The 20377-nt window shown below is 41.5% G+C and overlaps 1 protein-coding gene across 3 annotated transcripts in view; it reads right to left on the bottom strand.

The window, feature by feature from the left end:
* The window catches only part of NOL10 (nucleolar protein 10), a 92214-nt gene that overhangs the window by 26510 nt on the left and 45327 nt on the right, over positions 1 to 20377 (bottom strand). For all 3 annotated transcript variants that reach the window (XM_065890966.1, XM_065890968.1, XM_065890967.1), the window contains one exon: positions 3413 to 3539. In XM_065890966.1, coding sequence (XP_065747038.1) covers positions 3413 to 3539 — 127 coding nt within the window. The remainder of the gene's footprint in view (positions 1 to 3412; positions 3540 to 20377) is intronic.

Raw genomic sequence — 20377 nt, 5'->3', positions numbered from 1 at the left:
TTCACTTCTGAGTAAAAATTTAAGGATCAGAATTACTGATCTTCTTCAATAATTGCAAAGAAAATTTTACTCTGCTTCAGCAATATCATCCTTCCTTCTTTTGAATGCAATACTAAGCATAAAAATGATGGCAAGGTCTTTATGAACTATGACAGATAAGTAACGAAGGGTTCCCTATACAAGTGGTTCTCAGAATTTTGGATTCCATGAGCTAGTTTAACTTTAAAAATAATACTGAGGGCACTTCCCTGGCGGTCCAGTGGTTAAGACTCCACGCTTCCACGGCAGGGGCACAGGTTCGATCCCTGATCGGGGAACTAAGCTCCCGCATGCCGTGCGGTGCGGCCAAAAAAAAAGCCCAAACAAACAAAAAATGCTGAGAGCAACACTAGGTTGTCAACTTTCAAACAAAGGACACTGTCACAACAGTAATGTAGCTAGGGCATGTTTTTCCCCAAAAAGAACAGCTTTTGGCAAATTTATACCAACATATATATTATATACAGACATACTTCATCATGGATGAATTAAAAGTTCAATGCCAATCAGTGTTTGGAAGCTTTAAACAGTATCTTTCACAGGGTTTCCTAGATTTAGATTTCATTTACAATTAGTGGTGCTGGTGGTCACATAAGGATGCTCTGCCTATGTCACAGAAATTATTTATTAATTGCAAATATTTACACAGAGAAAGGTTATGAGAATATTTATCTTCCGAATAAGACCACCTATGATATACTCACATAAAAGGCAGCTTTACTTGGTGTAATACCAAGTGATTATGTTTCCAAGGAAAACATTACCCTGATTTCCAAATTTTAGAAATAAACATCGCTCCAGACCTAAAAATCACTTACTAGGAAAATCACATAGATGTACAGAACAGTATACATTACAGAATAACATCAAAAGGCAAAATTAAATTTAGGATAATCTCATAAAGTAACAAGACTTGGTCAGAAAAATACTTTCCTAGAATTCATTAGGTTAATAAAACCACAGGGTTTGGATTTGCACAGGAGAAACTTAAAAGGTGGTGGGGCGTCGGGGGAGGGAGGGCTGGACCTTAATGAAACGTCCAGTGCATAACAGTCTGCGTTTAGGTACCTGCACACGTGTGCTCCTAAGTTTCTGTTTCCTCTGTTAGGTATATAAAATTTGTATTTATGGCCCAGCATTATTCCCATTCCAGGAGAAAGCTTTTCATATTAAAACAATTCTACACAGAGAATCTGGCAGGAGCAGCAGCTTTTCTCATCATTAGCTCCACAGAACACTAGTCCCAAGAGATCTTTGAGGAAGAAGAGGTTCTATGATCAAGTTAAGTTTGGGAACTGTTTCATATTCTCCTCCCACTCCTGGAGTTTTATAGCGTATGATGGCATTGAAGGCTCAAAGAAGTCCATAAGTAGAGAAACTGATTTATCTTGGCTTAACCTAACATTTCTCAAACTTATTTGCCACAAATCTCTTAAAATGATAGGTAACATTTATGTATTATGTTTCAAAACTGTGCTGAGTACTTTTCAAGCATTATCTGATTCATTCTCCAAGCAACCCCATGGGTAGGTACCATTACTATTGCCATTTTATAGATGAGGAAACCAAGGCACAATGAGGTTAAGTAAATTGGCCAAGTCATAGAGCTATTAGTCATGGGATGTGAGCCCATGTCAGCCCATCTCTAATGCCCATGATATCAGCCACAATGCTACCCATCCAGCACTGCATACACAGTGGCCCATGAAACACGGTATAGGACCTGCTAAAGGCCATAATTGGGAAATGTCAGAACTTGCAAGTATTCAATGCTATAATCTTAAGAAATAAGGGAAGTTAGTTACATGGCCTTATTTTTACTTTAACATAAATTATTTTAAAAGGTTTTATATATGATCATAAAATCTGTTGAAAAATTATAACCAACGGCTCATTTAATATTAAAAGATATTACTAATTTACATGAAGATGATTTCTAGTATAACTTATTTTGTTGAATATTATATCTATTTCCATAGTTTTAAAAATAGGCAGTATGAATGCAATTTTAACAAAACGTACCTAAACCTTTATCACTGCCTTCCTCACCCAAAATAAACACAGTGAAGAGACTGAAAAAACACCCAAAATATACTAAACACAGTAGTTTTTAAAAATCCACAAAATAGCAATGACTTTTTAGTCTCCAATTTAAGAAGGCAGGTGAGTATGACACAAGTATACTGTAAAAATTACGTTGGAGATATTTAAGGAGGCACTTCAGTAGGAAGACTTAGTTCACCCTACTTCATCCATAAGTCATATTTTTAAAAGGCTAAATACAACTCTTTTCTTTTTAAACATTAAAATTTAAAGAATAATTTTGGTGGTAGCTGGTAGAAAATAATTCTGCCTGGATTAACTGTGCTAAAAGATATAGTTTAAAAATAGAATTTAAGAATCTCTCTTCTAATCTATTTGTTATATGATTCTATTTTCTTTTAGCATTTAACTGCTATAGTACCTCTATTTGTTCTAAAGATAACTAAGCTGCCTAGGCTTGTGGAGAATGGATCCTCTAAGTTTTCCCATTCTCAGTAATTTGCTATGTAGCCTTTTCCCAACAATAGAACAAGATTAGCAAAACCTAGTCTTGTTATCCTACAAACCAGTACTAGTCAACTAAGATAAATATGTTCTTCAGAGGGGTCAGTATGGCTGAGGTTAAGAGCATGGACTCTAAGTTTAAACTCTAACCCTCACATTTACCAACCACTGAAGCCTTTGGCAAGTTGCTTTAATCTTTCTGGGAAAAAAAAAAAATCTTTCTGTGCCTCAGTTTCTTTACCTATAAAATGAAATCATAATAGTATCCACTCCATAGCTGTGAGGATTAAATGAGTTGCATATAAAACATTCAGAATACCGCCTGGCACACGTAAGGCCTATTTTATATGTTGGCCATTATTAAGAAGCATTTCTTGGTTTGTATTCTTTAAACCTAAGTAACTGTTAAGGTTCTACATATTTGAGGATTCAATCTATGGGTTCTAAGTTTTGGATTAGGTCTTTCAATAAGCAAACCTACATGGGGACAAAAATCATTTCTGTGCAGTCTCTGAGATTTCTCAAAATCTTATTATATTCAAATAGTACCTGAAAGTCACTGCTCCCTTGACTGATACCTTTCCTATACATAGGCGGTAGGTTAAAAAAATCATTCCTCATTTAAGATACAAAAAAGCCTCAGTAGGTTGAATTTATCTGAATCTTTTTCTAAGCAGAGATTATATATACTAAGTTTAATGTCTGATTTGTCAGAAAGAGATTTGGAAAATCAGATAAATGTGACTCCATCACTTCTAACGTTCAAAACTCAAAACAAAAACAAGTAGAAATAATCTTATAAACATTTCATCATAATTTTTTTTACCTAAATTTTCAAGGTCTTTCTTGGTGACAAATTTGTAATCATCATACACTGTGCTTTCTGGATTCTCTTCCAGTTCTTCTGTCAAGTTGTCTAAGAAGGAACACCACCTGGGAGCAGGACCCAAAACCTGCCGGCGTTGATTAGAAGGTTAGCAGATGTACATTCTAATCATGTGAACTAAGAGTTATTTTACAACCAGATTTTGTGTTATATTTATATAATTTAAAAATCCTTGATTCTATCAGAAGTACTGAGAAACAACTGCAATATGCATAATCAAGTCTATAATGGAAGAGAAAAAAACAGAGTAGGGAGAACTTAAGCCTATAAGGGAAAAATCTCAGTCTGGGACACAACAGTATTAATGAATATTCTTACATGAGAACTATGAAAATATAAATAATAATTCAGGTAGTAATAGTAACATCCATCTATAATTCTATTATCTCTTTCATTCAAAACAGTACTAGAATCTACAAAAGCATACTTGGCATATCAGACCTTTTGTTTGCCACTCATGACGAAAGTCCAAAATGAGAATTACCCTTTTTAAGGGTTTTCAACTAATCACTTGATAATTACATTCTATCTTGTATGGTCCACTTCATTTAATTGATTAAAAGTTAAAATTCTGTATACAGAATTCTTTAGATTTAACCTAAAATGGGCTGCCAGGATCCACAATCAGTCCCAAAAAAAGGCTGAGGAACAAAGGATTGAACAGAATTTATAACCAAGTAATAAAATATGAATACTTCAATTTGTAACCCAATCACTTCCATAAAATACCGTGAATGCTTCTTACGCTTTTGCCCTTGGTACAAATCTTTCCCAGCAGATGCCTCACGCATTGAGGTCAACGCTTATCCCAAAAGAAATAACACTCAGTGGGAGAGCCAAGCTACTGAAACCCTCTCTCACGGTGGAGGCTTTCAGAAGAGAGAACTCTGGGCTCTTACAAAATAGAATTTCCAATGACTTCTTGCCTGTGTATTTTGACAGTAATCAATCATACAGAGGAAAAAAAACAAAACTCATAATGGAAATTATTAAATCTAGCTTAAACTTTTTGGAGAAGGGAAGGTAGGAGGAAGAGAGTTATAACAAAGGAAGACAGCCCCCAACACCCTTTTCAACCATTTAAAAAAAAAAAAAAAAAGTAAATGTAAGATACAGCCATACTAATTAATTCTATTATTTTGCCTGATTAGAGAGGGTGATCCCACCACTCCTGCCAAAGGCTATGGGGCTCATGAACGTGAAAAACAACTCTTAATGAGCATTAAAAAGTCCCATGGAGAATTTTCTTACTTGCATAATCTGTACAATTTTTAAAACAGAGGTAAAGGTCTTGATATGCTAAGTGGTTAGACTAACCATAAAAGACAAACCTTCAAGAAATGAAAGGTATTTTTTAAAAAAATTCAATGTAGACCCCTTTAAAGAAACTGCTGTGATTTTAAGCAATTTTAGGACAGTAGCTTGAAGTCGACAAATATCGATATTAATTGCTACTATACATAAAGCGCGGTGCTAACCCAAGGTCCCCAACTATCCTCTTGCTCCCCAAGGAGTTAGAAACCTCACTGCAGCAGGTGGCTTGTGCATGCACACACACGTGCAAATGAGCACACACTCAGCCGTTTAAAGCCATGAACTGAGATTGTGCTGAATCCACGTGGAAGACGGGCGAGGGCTAGAGGAAACAGGCCGGGTTGGGACACTCAGTAAGTATATTTGAAAGGACTTCCGGTTAGAATGAACACGTGAGCAAGCTAGGAAAACCACGGGGGGCACCTTCTGAGAGTGAGAGTTTAGGCACCTGCAACTACAGGGTATCTGCTTCCCATCAGTCACAAATATGCAAAAGCAAAGCTCGACCATGTACTGGTGTATGACCTAAGGACAGCAATCGTCTCCTCTTTTAGAGAGGAAGAAAGTACACTAACTCTTGGCACTTTTCTAGAACGTAAAATCCTCAAGAAATTGTTCTCATGGGAGGGTTTAAACTTCATCTGTTTTAAGTGCTTAATTTCCAGTACCCAGAACATTGCCTGCCAAGTAGTAGGTGTTCAATAAGTGTTTCATAAATAAATCTAGTCACACATAAAACATGTATGAATGCATTCACGAATTCCACCGCACAAGGCATGAAGACTTAAAGGGTCTACTTTGGCAAAAGTATTTTTTAAATTGTCTAGTTGTCCTTACTCAGATAAAAACATTCAAATACCTCACCATAAAATTACTGGATATAAGAACACTTTTTAGTGAAAGTCAGATTTATTTTGCCTCCTATGCAAGGGGGTACTGGTACCAAAGGACCTCATAATAAAGTAGTTTCACCTTTAAACCTTAAATCAGTCATAAACATGGGCTTCAAAGACAATGAAAAGATTACACTGTGTTTACTGACTTTTCCTGGGGGATGAGGGGTAGGAATACTAAAATATCAGACCAGATCTGAACTTACTTTCACATGGCCCTTTTTTATAATGTTCCACAACACTCTTTTTGATAGTTACCTGGATTCAAATGAAACTGTTTCAAATTGCCTCTCCAGGGACAGCTCTGGTTATGGAAAATAATCTCTGCAATCAAATTCACGGCCATTAAATTTTACAGGAGGAAATATTTCCATCAAAAACAAAACTAAGTCTAATGGGTTGATTATTAATCACGTTTCCCTACTTCCTACTCAGAGAAAAAAATCAGAATAACCATAACAAAGTTCAAATTACTGATTTAACTGGTATTCACTGAAGGTTTTATCCGCATTAGAGCTTTCCTCAAAGGTCTACCACTAAGTTGCAAAAACAGTGGTTGGCTTAACTAATAAGGAGGGTTTAACCACGTGCACAGCTCTGATGTACCTATAATGGCCACAATATTAATTCATGTGTAAAAATTCCTCGCTGTCTTTTTTCATAAAATGTTAATCCTTCAACGAATATGTAAAAATATATTAATTTATTCTTAAATTTCAGGCTTTACAACTTGAAGAAAACATCTTTTTTAACAATTGGTGTACTATTACTACTACGTCAAAAGTTTCTAGGTTTTCTGTAGTGTCATTATATTGCTGTATTCTATATTGCAGTCAAAACTGATCATTGCTTACCTACATTTTTATGCACCAGAAGAGTTTTGTCTCAGAAACTTGGTAAAGACTGTTCTATTTTAAACTTCAGTTATCTGTTAATGACTTGCCACTTTTTATAAGAATTTCCTAAAGTCACAGGTCAGTAAAAGTAGAGAATTGGACACGGACTCATCAAACTGCTATAAAGGGATACTGTGGGTCCCTCAGCAACTTTAATGACAATCATATCAATCAATTTAAACAGAAATACTTGGTCCTCCAAAATAGGAAAGAATCTTTATCAGTGTGCTTTGGGAAGGCCTTGACTGAAATGCAGCCGAGTATCTACTTGCTCTAATCCGTTTGGGCAAAAGAACCAATTTTAAGGTACATGAAAATACATGCCATGTGCCCAAGCTCATCTGCCTGTATGATTACAACCTACCTTTAAGATGTTAATTACATATGCTTAATTTAAAACCTCAAAATTCTCATATATTCTGGTAATGGACAGAAATGACTAAGAGTGAGGAGGACAGACGATGAATATTAAGATCCTTAGGGAGGTGACAGAAGAGGGTAGCCCTTCCCCCATTCTTTTGAAAAACCACTGTGCCACATCCTAAAGCTGGGTTAAGGCAGAAATAAGGACTGAGGATTACTGGATGGATGGTTTTAACAGATCAAGGGTGATTAAAATAACAACAAAGTATTATTAATATCATTAGAGACAAAGAACCAAACTGTACTAATTCAATATAGATGCCATAATTTTTCCCATTTACTTATAATGCTACTTAGTATTTCCTATTTATATGAAAATCACTGATAATATAGCACAGCAATTAAATATGAAATTGTTACCCTGACTTTTAAAAATAAATTTATTTTTTGGCTGCGTTGGGTCTTCGTTGCTGTTCACAGGCGTTCTCTATTTGCGACGAGCGGGGGCTACTCTTCGTTGCGGTGCACGGGTTTCTCATTGAGGTGGCTTCTCTCTTGTTGTGGAGCACGGGCTCTAGGTGCACGGGCTTCAGTAGTTGTGCCACATGGGCTCAGTAGTTGTGGCTCGTGGGCACTACAGTGCAGGCTCAGTAGTTGCATCCCACGGGCTTAGTTGCCCTGCGGCACATGGGATCTTCCCGGACCAGGGATGGAACCCATGTCCCCTGCACTGGCAGGTGGATTCTCAACCACCGCGCCACCAGGGAAGTCCCTTCACTTTTAAACTAATGATTTAAAAACAATTTTAAAAACCTTAGTAACTAAGAAAATTCTTAATTACTCCATTTGGTAGTACTGTATCACACAATAAATAACTTCTTTTTTCTTTTTTCACAATAACTTTGAACAAAAATGGGAAACTTTAACTATATGTAATATATCCAAGTGTTCTAACATGTATCAGTTAAAGTTTCCCCATTAGAATTTTAACCCACATCTAATCTGAAATCTGTTACTCTCACTATAACTCTTTATCAGAAATAACCGGGGCCAGGGACTTCCCTGGTTGTCCAGTGGTTAAGAATCCACCTTCCAGTGCAGGGGATGTGGGTTTGATCCCTGATCGGGGAACTAAGATCCTGCATGCCATGGGGCAACTAAGCCTAAGCACCGCAACTACTGAGCCCACACGCGCTGGAACCCGGTGCTCCACAATTAGAGAGAAGCCCACGTGCCGCAACGAAAGATCCCGCACGCCGCAATGAAGATCCCGCGGTGCCGCAACTAAGACCCAACGCAGCCAAATAAATAAATAAATATTAAAAGAAGAGGAAGAAGAAGAAGAAACTACTGGGGCCAAAGAGCATTTGAAACCTTAGAATCTTCTGCATTTTCAAAAGGTAACACAGTACGTATAGTGCTTTTATGTAAAATCTTCAGTGGGGTCTGGGTCAGTGATCCATAATCAAACACATTAATAGTTCTCTGCGGCAAAATCTACACATCTTCATACCGATGATCTGGATAAATAGTCTAGAAAGAGCCTCATCATTACATGTCAGATTTGAGTCCTAATGAAGCGATTCAGGTTTTGCCACTGATCAGTTATAAAAAAAAAAATTCAGGGCTTTTTGGATTTCAGAATTGCAGATCAGAGATGATGCGGGTATACTATAATGTAACGGTCATTAACCACTATCACGATTAATCATAATTTTTCTAAATGTATAGCCTGTATCTCCAGAAGGAGAACGGGATTTTGCCAACTAAGATGACCAACCCTGCAATACATAAACTCAAAGGCAAACTTCCTTTTCAAACTTTCCCTCTATTAATAGTTGAACAGCACCACTAGTACCAGCATGTATTTTTAAATTCTGACAGCTGGGGCTTATTAATAACCGGTCATAAATAAGCCTAAAAGAGGAGAGACAGCTGGGTGAGCCAAGGGAGTGGCCACGAATTTAAGCATGTAACTGCATTTGCAACATAATGAGCTGCCTAATTGCGTACCCAAGTTTACGTGTATTTGCGTGAGTAATTATGAGTCATTTAAAGGTACTCTATCTACTTGTGGTACTTTGTTCTCTCATTCCTAAAAATCAGATCAGCAAAAGAGCAATTTAGTTTCAACATTTTAAAATATTTCTTTTAAAAGGGAGAAAAATTATTATCTGCCATGATTTCAGGTTTTTTTCAATTCACTTTTTGAAAAGCAGTTTAGGCACTGAAATAAAATAATAATAAAATAAGGCCAGGTGATAAAGAAAAAGATCACCTATGCCATTCTGTCCGTATCAGCTGACAAACCAAAAGTTAATCTATGCAATGCCCTATGAGTACAAACAAGCATGCGATGGAGCACCTATACTCAAGGGTTAGGGAAGACAGGACGCCCCAAGCAAACAATTCAATGGCGCATTAACTATATATTTTTATCTCCTTTCCCTCCCAAGCCTACTTAAAATGATAGTATACCAGTATAAAAGGTATTACCCTTCAAGGACAAAAAGAACAAAAGAAGAAAATATAGTGGTTAAAGGATTTAACACAGTATAAATGTTGGGTACGGGCTTCCGTGGTGGTGCAGTGGTTAAGAATCCACCTGCTAATGCAGGGGACACAGGTTCGAACCCTGGTCCGGGAAGATCCCACATGCCGCAGAGCAACTAAGCCCATGCACCACAACTACTGAGCCTGCACGCTAGAGCCTGCGAGCCACAGCTACTGAGCCCAAGTGCCACAACTACTGAAGCTCACGCTCCACAACTACTGAAGCTCACGCTCCACAACAAAAGAAGCCACGGCAATGAGAAGCCCGCACACCACAATGAAGAGTAGCCCCCGCTCGCCGCAACTAGAGAAAGCCCGGGCACAGCAATGAAGACCCAACGCAGCCAAAAAAAAAAAAAATGTTGGGTGCTTACAGAGGTAAGTATCAAAGAGGAGACTAGATTCTCTCCTTAGAGTCCTTGAAACCCAGCACTTCCAGGCTCCATGCATCTGGGAAGATGGGCCCAAACAGAGGGGAGATGATGGAGTTGATGAATATCTAAAGTCCCACCACCCCTTAGGAAACCAGAGGATGATTTTTTGGAGAAAGTGAAGAAAAGCTGCTCCACAGGATACCTGGCACAGGTGACTTGAGCTGCGGAGGTTGAAATTAGCAAACTAACTGGCAGCCTCCATATCAGTGTGCGGCCCTCAGCTCCTTCCGCAGCTCCCAGAATGCCAGAAGCCAAACACATGCTGCTGTGCGTCCATTCCTGCCAGCCTAAACCCCTAACAGTCCTGGTGAGGAACTGGGGGATTCTCTGTAGAAAACGACAGATCCCCAAAGACAGACTTCCAGATGTTGATATCTGGGAATCCTCCAATATAGGCACAGACCTCATTTTACTGCATTTTGCAGATATTGTGTTCCTCACAAACTGAAGGTAGGTGTGTGGCAACCCTGTGTTGTCGGATGACGGTTAGCAGTTTTTAGCAAGAAGGTATTTTTAAATTAAGATATGTACATAGTTTTATAGACATAATGCGATTGCACACTTAATAGACTACAGTATACTGTAAACATAACTTTTATATGCACTGGGAAACCAAAAAAATATGTGACTAACTTTATTGCGACATTTGCTTTATTGTAGTGGTCTGGAGCCAAACCTGTGATTTCTCCAAGGTATGCCTTTGGTCATTAGCTGAAGAGTTAGCATGAAAATTACCAGAAGACAAGACCACGGCATACAAAGAACTGCACGGGCTTTCTCTAGTTGTGGCGAGCAGGGGCTACTCTTCATTGCAGTGTGCGGGCTTCTCATTGCAGTGGCTTCTCTTGTGGCTTCATTGCAGAGCATGGGCTCTAGGTGCACGGGCTTCAGTAGCTGTAGCACGCGGGCTCAGGAGTTGCGGCATGCGGGCACCCTAGAGCACGCAGGCTTCAGTTGTTGCTGCGCACAGGCTCTAGGGCGCGTGGGCTTCAGTAGTTGTGGCTCACAGGCTCTAGAGCGCAGGCTCAGTAGTTGTGGCACACAGGCTTAGCCGCTCTGCAGCATGAGGGATCTTCTCAGACCAGGGATCAAACCCGAGTTCCCTGCATTGGCAGGCAGATTCTTAACCACTGCGCCACCAGAGAAGTTCCTAGTGTCTCATTCTTAAATAAGAATAGATTGCCAAAGATCACCATTCATTTATTCAACAAATAGTTATTGTCAAGCATTTTTCTCTTCACTGTAGATACAGCAGTGAGCAAAACAATCAAGAATCTCTACCTTTAAAGAGCTTTCATTCTGGAAAGGGAAACAAACAAAGGAAAGAGTATAGAGTATGACAGACGGTGATAAGAGCTATGGGGAAAATAAAGCAGTGAAGGGTGATGGAGAACACAGGGGAAGGGGAGCAGGGGTGGAGAGGGAAGCCCATGTTGAAGTGACAACTGAATACAGACCTAGAGGAGAGGAGAGAATAAACCATGAGAATATCTGGCATATGCAAAGGTCCTGAGATCAGAACTGCTTGGCATGTTTGGGGATCAGCAAAGAGACCAACCCAGTATGGTGTGAACAGAGGGAGACAGGAAAGGGCTAGATCAGGTAGGGTCTTGCAGGCCACTGCAGGACTTCACCTTTTCCTTGAGTGAGACGGAAGTCACTGGAGGGTGACTTATGTTTACAAGGATCTCTTTAAAAAGGATGGGAGACTTACTGGTTCCAGGAAAGCTCTGTCATCACCTGAATTAAGTCAACTAAGCAGAGACTTTGGTGGCCACACAGAACAAAGCTATCAGATTTTACAGACTTAATCCAGCAGAGTCTCTAAACAAACAAAATGGCAACAACAGTGAATTCAGGGTGGGGGTCATCTGAGTTCCATAACTCCCAAATTATATGATCTAAAACATCTAGTTTTCAACAAAAAATTACAAGACGTGCAGAGAAGCCACGGCCCATATACAGGGGATAAAAAGCAGTCAATAGAACCTATCTTTTGAGGAAGCTCATACTTTAGACTTACCAGACAAAGACTTTAAATCAGCTATTACAGATATGCACAAAGAACTAAACAAACAAACCCGTGCCTAAGAACTAATGAAATGTATGAGAACACGTCTCATGAAATAGAGAATATCAACAAGGAGAGGGAAATTACAAGAACGAAATAAAAAAGAACAAAATAAAAGTCTTGGAGTTGAATAATACAATGAAATAAAAAATTCACTAGAGGGGCTCAACAGATATAAATCAGCAGAAGGAAGAATCAGCCAATTTGAAGACAGGTAAGTTGAGATTATCCAGTTTGAGAAATAAAAAGAAAACTGAACAGAGCCTCAGACACCTGTGGGACGTCAAACAGACCAACATACACAAAATGGAAGCCCCAGAAGAAAAGAAACAAAGGGGCAGAAAGAGAACCTGAAGAAATAGTGGCCAAAAACTTCTCAAATTTGGTAAAAACTATTAAACTGAACCTCCAAGTAGGACAAATTCAAAGAGATCCACACCTAGACACATCACTGTCAAACTGTGAAAAGACAAATGTACCTGAAAACAGGTATTCATACCACTCCTTTCCTGTTTCAAACTTTTGAATTTGAGGTATTGTAATGTCAAGAAAGCTTCTGGGAAACACGCACCCACTGGAGATCTACTGACTGAGCACATGCATCCACTGGAGATCTACTGACTGAGCACATGCATCCACTGAGATCTACTGACTGAGCACACGCACCCACTGGAGATCTACTGACTGAACACACGCACCCACTGGAGATCTACTGACTGAGCACACGCACCCACTGGAGATCTACTGACTGAGCACACGCATCCACTGAGATCTACTGACTGAGCACACGCACCCACTGGAGATCTACTGACTGAGCACACGCATCCACTGGAGATCTACTGACTGAACACACGCATCCACTGGAGATCTACTGACTGAGCACACGCATCCACTGGAGATCTACTGACTGAGCACACGCACCCACTGGAGATCTACTGACTGAGCACACGCACCCACTGGAGATCTACTGACTGAGCACACGCATCCACTGGAGATCTACTGACTGAACACACGCATCCACTGGAGATCTACTGACTGAGCACACGCATCCACTGGAGATCTACTGACTGAGCACACGCATCCACTGAGATCTACTGACTGAGCACACGCATCCACTGGAGATCTACTGACTGAGCACACGCACCCACTGGAGATCTACTGACTGAGCACACGCACCCACTGGAGATCTACTGACTGAGCACACGCATCCACTGGAGATCTACTGACTGAGCACACGCATCCACTGGAGATCTACTGACTGAACACACGCATCCACTGGAGATCTACTGACTGAACACACGCATCCACTGGAGATCTACTGACTGAACACACGCACCCACTGGAGATCTACTGACTGAACACACGCACCCACTGGAGATCTACTGACTGAACACACGCACCCACTGGAGATCTACTGACTGAACACACGCATCCACTGGAGATCTACTGACTGAACACACGCATCCACTGGAGATCTACTGACTGAGCACACGCATCCACTGGAGATCTACTGACTGAGCACACGCACCCACTGGAGATCTACTGACTGAGCACACGCACCCACTGGAGATCTACTGACTGAGCACACGCATCCACTGGAGATCTACTGACTGAACACACGCATCCACTGGAGATCTACTGACTGAGCACACGCATCCACTGGAGATCTACTGACTGAACACACGCATCCACTGGAGATCTACTGACTGAACACACGCACCCACTGGAGATCTACTGACTGAACACACGCATCCACTGGAGATCTACTGACTGAACACATGCATCCACTGGAGATCTACTGACTGAACACACATCCACTGGAGATCTACTGACTGAGCACACGCACCCACTGGAGATCTACTGACTGAACACACGCATCCACTGGAGATCTACTGACTGAACACACGCATCCACTGGAGATCTACTGACTGAACACACGCACCCACTGGAGATCTACTGACTGAACACACGCATCCACTGGAGATCTACTGACTGAACACATGCATCCACTGGAGATCTACTGACTGAATACATGCATCCACTGGAGATCTACTGACTGAACACACATCCACTGGAGATCTACTGACTGAGCACACGCACCCACTGGAGATCTACTGACTGAACACACGCATCCACTGGAGATCTACTGACTGAACACATGCATCCACTGGAGATCTACTGACTGAACACACACATCCAGTGGAGATCTACTGACTGAACACACGCATCCACTGGAGATCTACTGACTGAACACATGCATCCACTGGAGATCTACTGACTGAACACACGCACCCACTGGAGATCTACTGACTGAACACACATCCACTGGAGATCTACTGACTGAACACATACATCCACTGGAGATCTACTGACTGAGCACACGCACCCACTGGAGATCTACTGACTGAACACACGCATCCACTGGAGATCTACTGACTGAACACATACATCCACTGGAGATCTACTGACTGAGCACATGCATCCACTGGAGATCTACTGACTGAGCACACGCACCCACTGGAGATCTACTGACTGAACACACGCATCCACTGGAGATCTACTGACTGAGCACATGCATCCACTGGAGATCTACTGACTGAACACACGCATCCACTGGAGATCTACTGACTGAACACACATCCACTGGAGATCTACTGACTGAACACACGCATCCACTGGAGATCTACTGACTGAACACACGCATCCACTGGAGATCTACTGACTGAACACACATCCACTGGAGATCTACTGACTGAACACATGCATCCACTGGAGATCTACTGACTGAGCACATACATCCACTGGAGATCTACTGACTGAACACATGCATCCACTGGAGATCTACTGACTGAGCACACGCACCCACTGGAGATCTACTGACTGAGCACACATCCACTGGAGATCTACTGACTGAACACATACATCCACTGGAGATCTACTGACTGAGCACACGCACCCACTGGAGATCTACTGACTGAACACACGCATCCACTGGAGATCTACTGACTGAACACATACATCCACTGGAGATCTACTGACTGAGCACACGCATCCACTGGAGATCTACTGACTGAGCACACGCACCCACTGGAGATCTACTGACTGAACACACGCATCCACTGGAGATCTACTGACTGAGCACACGCATCCACTGGAGATCTACTGACTGAACACACGCATCCACTGGAGATCTACTGACTGAACACACATCCACTGGAGATCTACTGACTGAACACACGCATCCACTGGAGATCTACTGACTGAACACACGCATCCACTGGAGATCTACTGACTGAACACACATCCACTGGAGATCTACTGACTGAACACATGCATCCACTGGAGATCTACTGACTGAGCACATACATCCACTGGAGATCTACTGACTGAACACATACATCCACTGGAGATCTACTGACTGAGCACACGCATCCACTGGAGATCTACTGACTGAGCACACGCACCCACTGGAGATCTACTGACTGAACACACGCATCCACTGGAGATCTACTGACTGAGCACACGCATCCACTGGAGATCTACTGACTGAACACACGCATCCACTGGAGATCTACTGACTGAACACACGCATCCACTGGAGATCTACTGACTGAGCACACGCACCCACTGGAGATCTACTGACTGAACACACGCATCCACTGGAGATCTACTGACTGAGCACACGCATCCACTGGAGATCTACTGACTGAACACACGCATCCACTGGAGATCTACTGACTGAACACACATCCACTGGAGATCTACTGACTGAACACACATCCACTGGAGATCTACTGACTGAGCACACGCACCCACTGGAGATCTACTGACTGAGCACACACATCCACTGGAGATCTACTGACTGAACACACATCCACTGGAGATCTACTGACTGAGCACACGCATCCACTGGAGATCTACTGACTGAGCACACGCACCCACTGGAGATCTACTGACTGAGCACACGCATCCACTGGAGATCTACTGACTGAGCACACGCACCCACTGGAGATCTACTGACTGAGCACACACACCCACTGGAGATCTACTGACTGAGCACACGCACCCACTGGAGATCTACTGACTGAGCACACGCACCCACTGGAGATCTACTGACTGAGCACACGCATCCACTGGAGATCTACTGACTGAGCACACGCATCCACTGGAGATCTACTGACTGAGCACACGCATCCACTGGAGATCTACTGACTGAACACACGCATCCACTGGAGATCTACTGACTGAACACACATCCACTGGAGATCTACTGACTGAACACACGCATCCACTGGAGATCTACTGACTGAGCACACGCACCCACTGGAGATCTACTGACTGAACACACGCATCCACTGGAGATCTACTGACTGAGCACATACATCCACTGGAGATCTACTGACTGAACACATACATCCACTGGAGATCTACTGACTGAGCACACGCATCCACTGGAGATCTACTGACTGAGCACACGCACCCACTGGAGATCTACTGACTGAACACACGCATCCACTGGAGATCTACTGACTGAGCACACGCATCCACTGGAGATCTACTGACTGAACACACGCATCCACTGGAGATCTACTGACTGAACACACATCCACTGGAGATCTACTGACTGAACACACATCCACTGGAGATCTACTGACTGAGCACACGCACCCACTGGAGATCTACTGACTGAGCACACACATCCACTGGAGATCTACTGACTGAACACACATCCACTGGAGATCTACTGACTGAGCACACGCATCCACTGGAGATCTACTGACTGAGCACACGCACCCACTGGAGATCTACTGACTGAGCACACGCATCCACTGGAGATCTACTGACTGAGCACACGCACCCACTGGAGATCTACTGACTGAGCACACGCACCCACTGGAGATCTACTGACTGAGCACACGCACCCACTGGAGATCTACTGACTGAGCACACGCACCCACTGGAGATCTACTGACTGAGCACACGCATCCACTGGAGATCTACTGACTGAGCACACGCACCCACTGGAGATCTACTGACTGAGCACACGCACCCACTGGAGATCTACTGACTGAGCACACGCATCCACTGGAGATCTACTGACTGAGCACACGCACCCACTGGAGATCTACTGACTGAGCACACGCACCCACTGGAGATCTACTGACTGAGCACACGCACCCACTGGAGATCTACTGACTGAGCACACGCATCCACTGGAGATCTACTGACTGAACACACGCATCCACTGGAGATCTACTGGCTGAGCACACGCACCCACTGGAGATCTACTGACTGAGCACACGCATCCACTGGAGATCTACTGACTGAACACATACATCCACTGGAGATCTACTGACTGAACACACACATCCACTGGAGATCTACTGACTGTGAGCTTGGCAACATTCAGCACATGCAAGCTTACACCAACAGTCCTGCTAAATTGAGGCAAAGGGGAAAGAGAGTTACTCTCAAACCACCGCAATTTAAGAGAGCAAAAATCTTGTTCAAAACCATGAAATTCCTTCATAAACCAAATCTCTTAAAAGTTCTCTTGTAAGTATTCAAAGCTGTATTATACTTAACCTAAGTAATTCTAATTTGAGTTAGAATGAAAAGCTTTTCCTGAAAATTACAAACAGTGCATTATATAGCATGAAAAAGTCCTCAGCTTCCATCTTCCTTCAATTCTCAAGAAAAAAGAAAAAAATATCTTATTATGGTCCCTGTCTTTTTCAAAGTCCCCTGTTAGTTAAATAGGACAAACATGGTTCTTTTAAGGTCTCCTCTTTATTCTTTCCTGAAGAGCCTGGCTCTGCACCTCTGCTGCAAATCACCATTGGATGTTTACCATCATGTTACACTTGAAATCCCACGCAGTTTCCCCAAGTTCACATCCAGAGTTTACAGTTCCAGTGACTCCACGCTGTGCTTAAGTCCTCTACTTCCAGCCTTTCCCTGTCCCAGTTTCCTAACTACACTAAAAATGCTCAGCCTTGAGAGCTATGTCTGCACGTAAGTGTACACACAACAGTCCCATGGGTGCTAAAGGCGCTAGGCCAATTTTATCATTTGAGAATGTATTTATCTTTTTGATCACACACCTGGTAATGTGCACTCTCCAAGATCTTATTTTGTCATTTTATTCCTGCCAAGAGTTACACAGATGGTTTTAGTGTGTTATCCTGGTTACCACATCAGCAGTTTCCTGGTTCTATCCTACTTCCTCACAGGCAAAGAAATTTATTAATAATTTTTCGGCATATTCTTACGCTTTCCAATTCTTAAGTCTATGTAAAAACTAAGGGCATCCTAATATTTAAAAATATCTAGGGATGGAAACTTGGCAGAAACAAAGGAAGAGTAAAATGTTTTTAAATGAAGGTTATACACTTCAGTACTGCTACTCTACAAGGGTCAAAAAATATTTTGCCACCATTTAGCAGTTAATGTTTATCTACAGGGTGCCACACATGGAACTAGGAAATCCTGAAGAATACATTTTAAATTCAAGCAAAAGGAGATTTCCATATATTCCCAAAGAAAGCCAAACTAGAGCATTATACTGGCAAAACAAGAGGATAAAAGAACCCAATTTTGACTCATAATTGAATAAAATGTAACCAACCATAAAGCATGTAAGTAATTTTCTACAACCCAGGTAGAATGTCTATTTCAGATTTTAAATACATATATTTCCCACTGTGATGGTAAACAGGATTCATACACGACAATATTAATGGCCCTATTAAGATATATGATGTATGTGTGTGCAGGGTTGTGGGAGGGAAGTAGTGTGTATATTGTATTTATCTTTTTTTAGTGAACTCTTAGGATAAATTCCAAAAACTTCACGTAAATCTAATCATTTTCAAAAAGAGAAGTGCTTTACAAGGAAAACCATACACATAATGAAATACTTAAACTCAGACTGAAAGGAAAGCTATATAGTTTGGTGGGAGGAGTGATGAAAGGGAAAAGATTACCTGCTGTAGCAGAACCAAAAATTGAACTTTGGACTCCATGGCAACCATGGCAAAAGAGATGCATAATGAGGTAGAAAGAGATCATTTACTTGATAAAGGAAGCATACTGATATGTCTGGAAAGAGAAACTCTCTTTTGGAACTAAACTCGAGAAGCATTTCATAGATCTCCCAAGGAACTCTAACACTGAACAATACTTCTCTAAAAGAGGTTTACAAGAGAAACTTTATATGACTGTTAAACATCAGAGAAACACCATTAAACTGTAATTTATGAAGGCCCAAGTAATGTGATCCAAGCAAGCACCTTGATGACCTAACTTGACTCTGACATACTTCAGAGCTGCGCTGTCCCGTACAGTACCCCTAGCCACATGTGGCTACTTAGATGAACTAAGATGGAGTAAAATTTAAAATTCAGTTCTTTACGCACACCGAGCACATCTCAAATGCTTAATAATCACACATGGCTAGTGGCTACCATGTTGGACAGAGCAGATCTTAGAATATTTCCATCAGAGAAGTTCTACTGAACAGCACTAGTTTAGAGAACTGAAAGAAACGAGTGGTGAATATCCATTAATAGGAAACTAGACAAATAAATTATGACATCTATATAATGAAATATTGTGCAACTATTAAAAAGAATGGGTTTGCTTTATATTTATCTGATCTGATCAGAACAACATATCGTTAAGTGACAAAAACCCCTTTCGAAATTGTATGCAGCATGAGACCCCAATTCTGCTAAAAATGCACATGCGAGTGTTTGGGGGGTTTGGGGGGGCATGGAGGGAGAGAGAACTGACTTGACTCTGCAAAGAGTATGCACCGTCCTGTTAAGAATGGTAGTGGGAGGGGCGGTTATGAAGGACTTTTTCTTCCTTGGTTATATATTTTTACAATGTTTGATTAAAAAAAAATAGAGCATTTTTCCTAAAGTAATAAACAACATCTCCAAAGGGACAGAGGCACAGAAACAGACAGAGTTACCAAATGATTAACAAGCCCCCTACAACATCAAACTGAAACATCTATTGTTTCAGAGCCTGTAATTCAGGATTGAGACCCTTAGTGAACATCTGGATTGGTATTTGTGATACTGACTGAGAAGAGACCTTTAAGAAAGACAAAAGATCCTTTTTCTCTCCAGAAAATTCAAGAACTTAACTCACTCACAACTTTTGATCCTTTCCATAGAGATAAACCAAAAATCAAAACGCCCTCCCAGGAAGTAGCTTGCCATTATCTGAAGCTTCGGAGTTTTAAATCATATACCTGGGAGAGAAAACTTCAAGTCATCTCAACACTTCCAAAACTCAACTGAGCACCTGCTCCACCACCTGTAGCTTTTACCTTTGTGAACGGCACCATCACTCATTCAGCCCCATCTGCC

The sequence above is a fragment of the Phocoena phocoena genome, chromosome 14, assembly GCF_963924675.1.
Source record: "Phocoena phocoena chromosome 14, mPhoPho1.1, whole genome shotgun sequence".
NCBI classification, from domain to species: Eukaryota; Metazoa; Chordata; class Mammalia; order Artiodactyla; family Phocoenidae; genus Phocoena; species Phocoena phocoena.
This window is presented reverse-complemented; position numbering and strand designations above follow the sequence as displayed.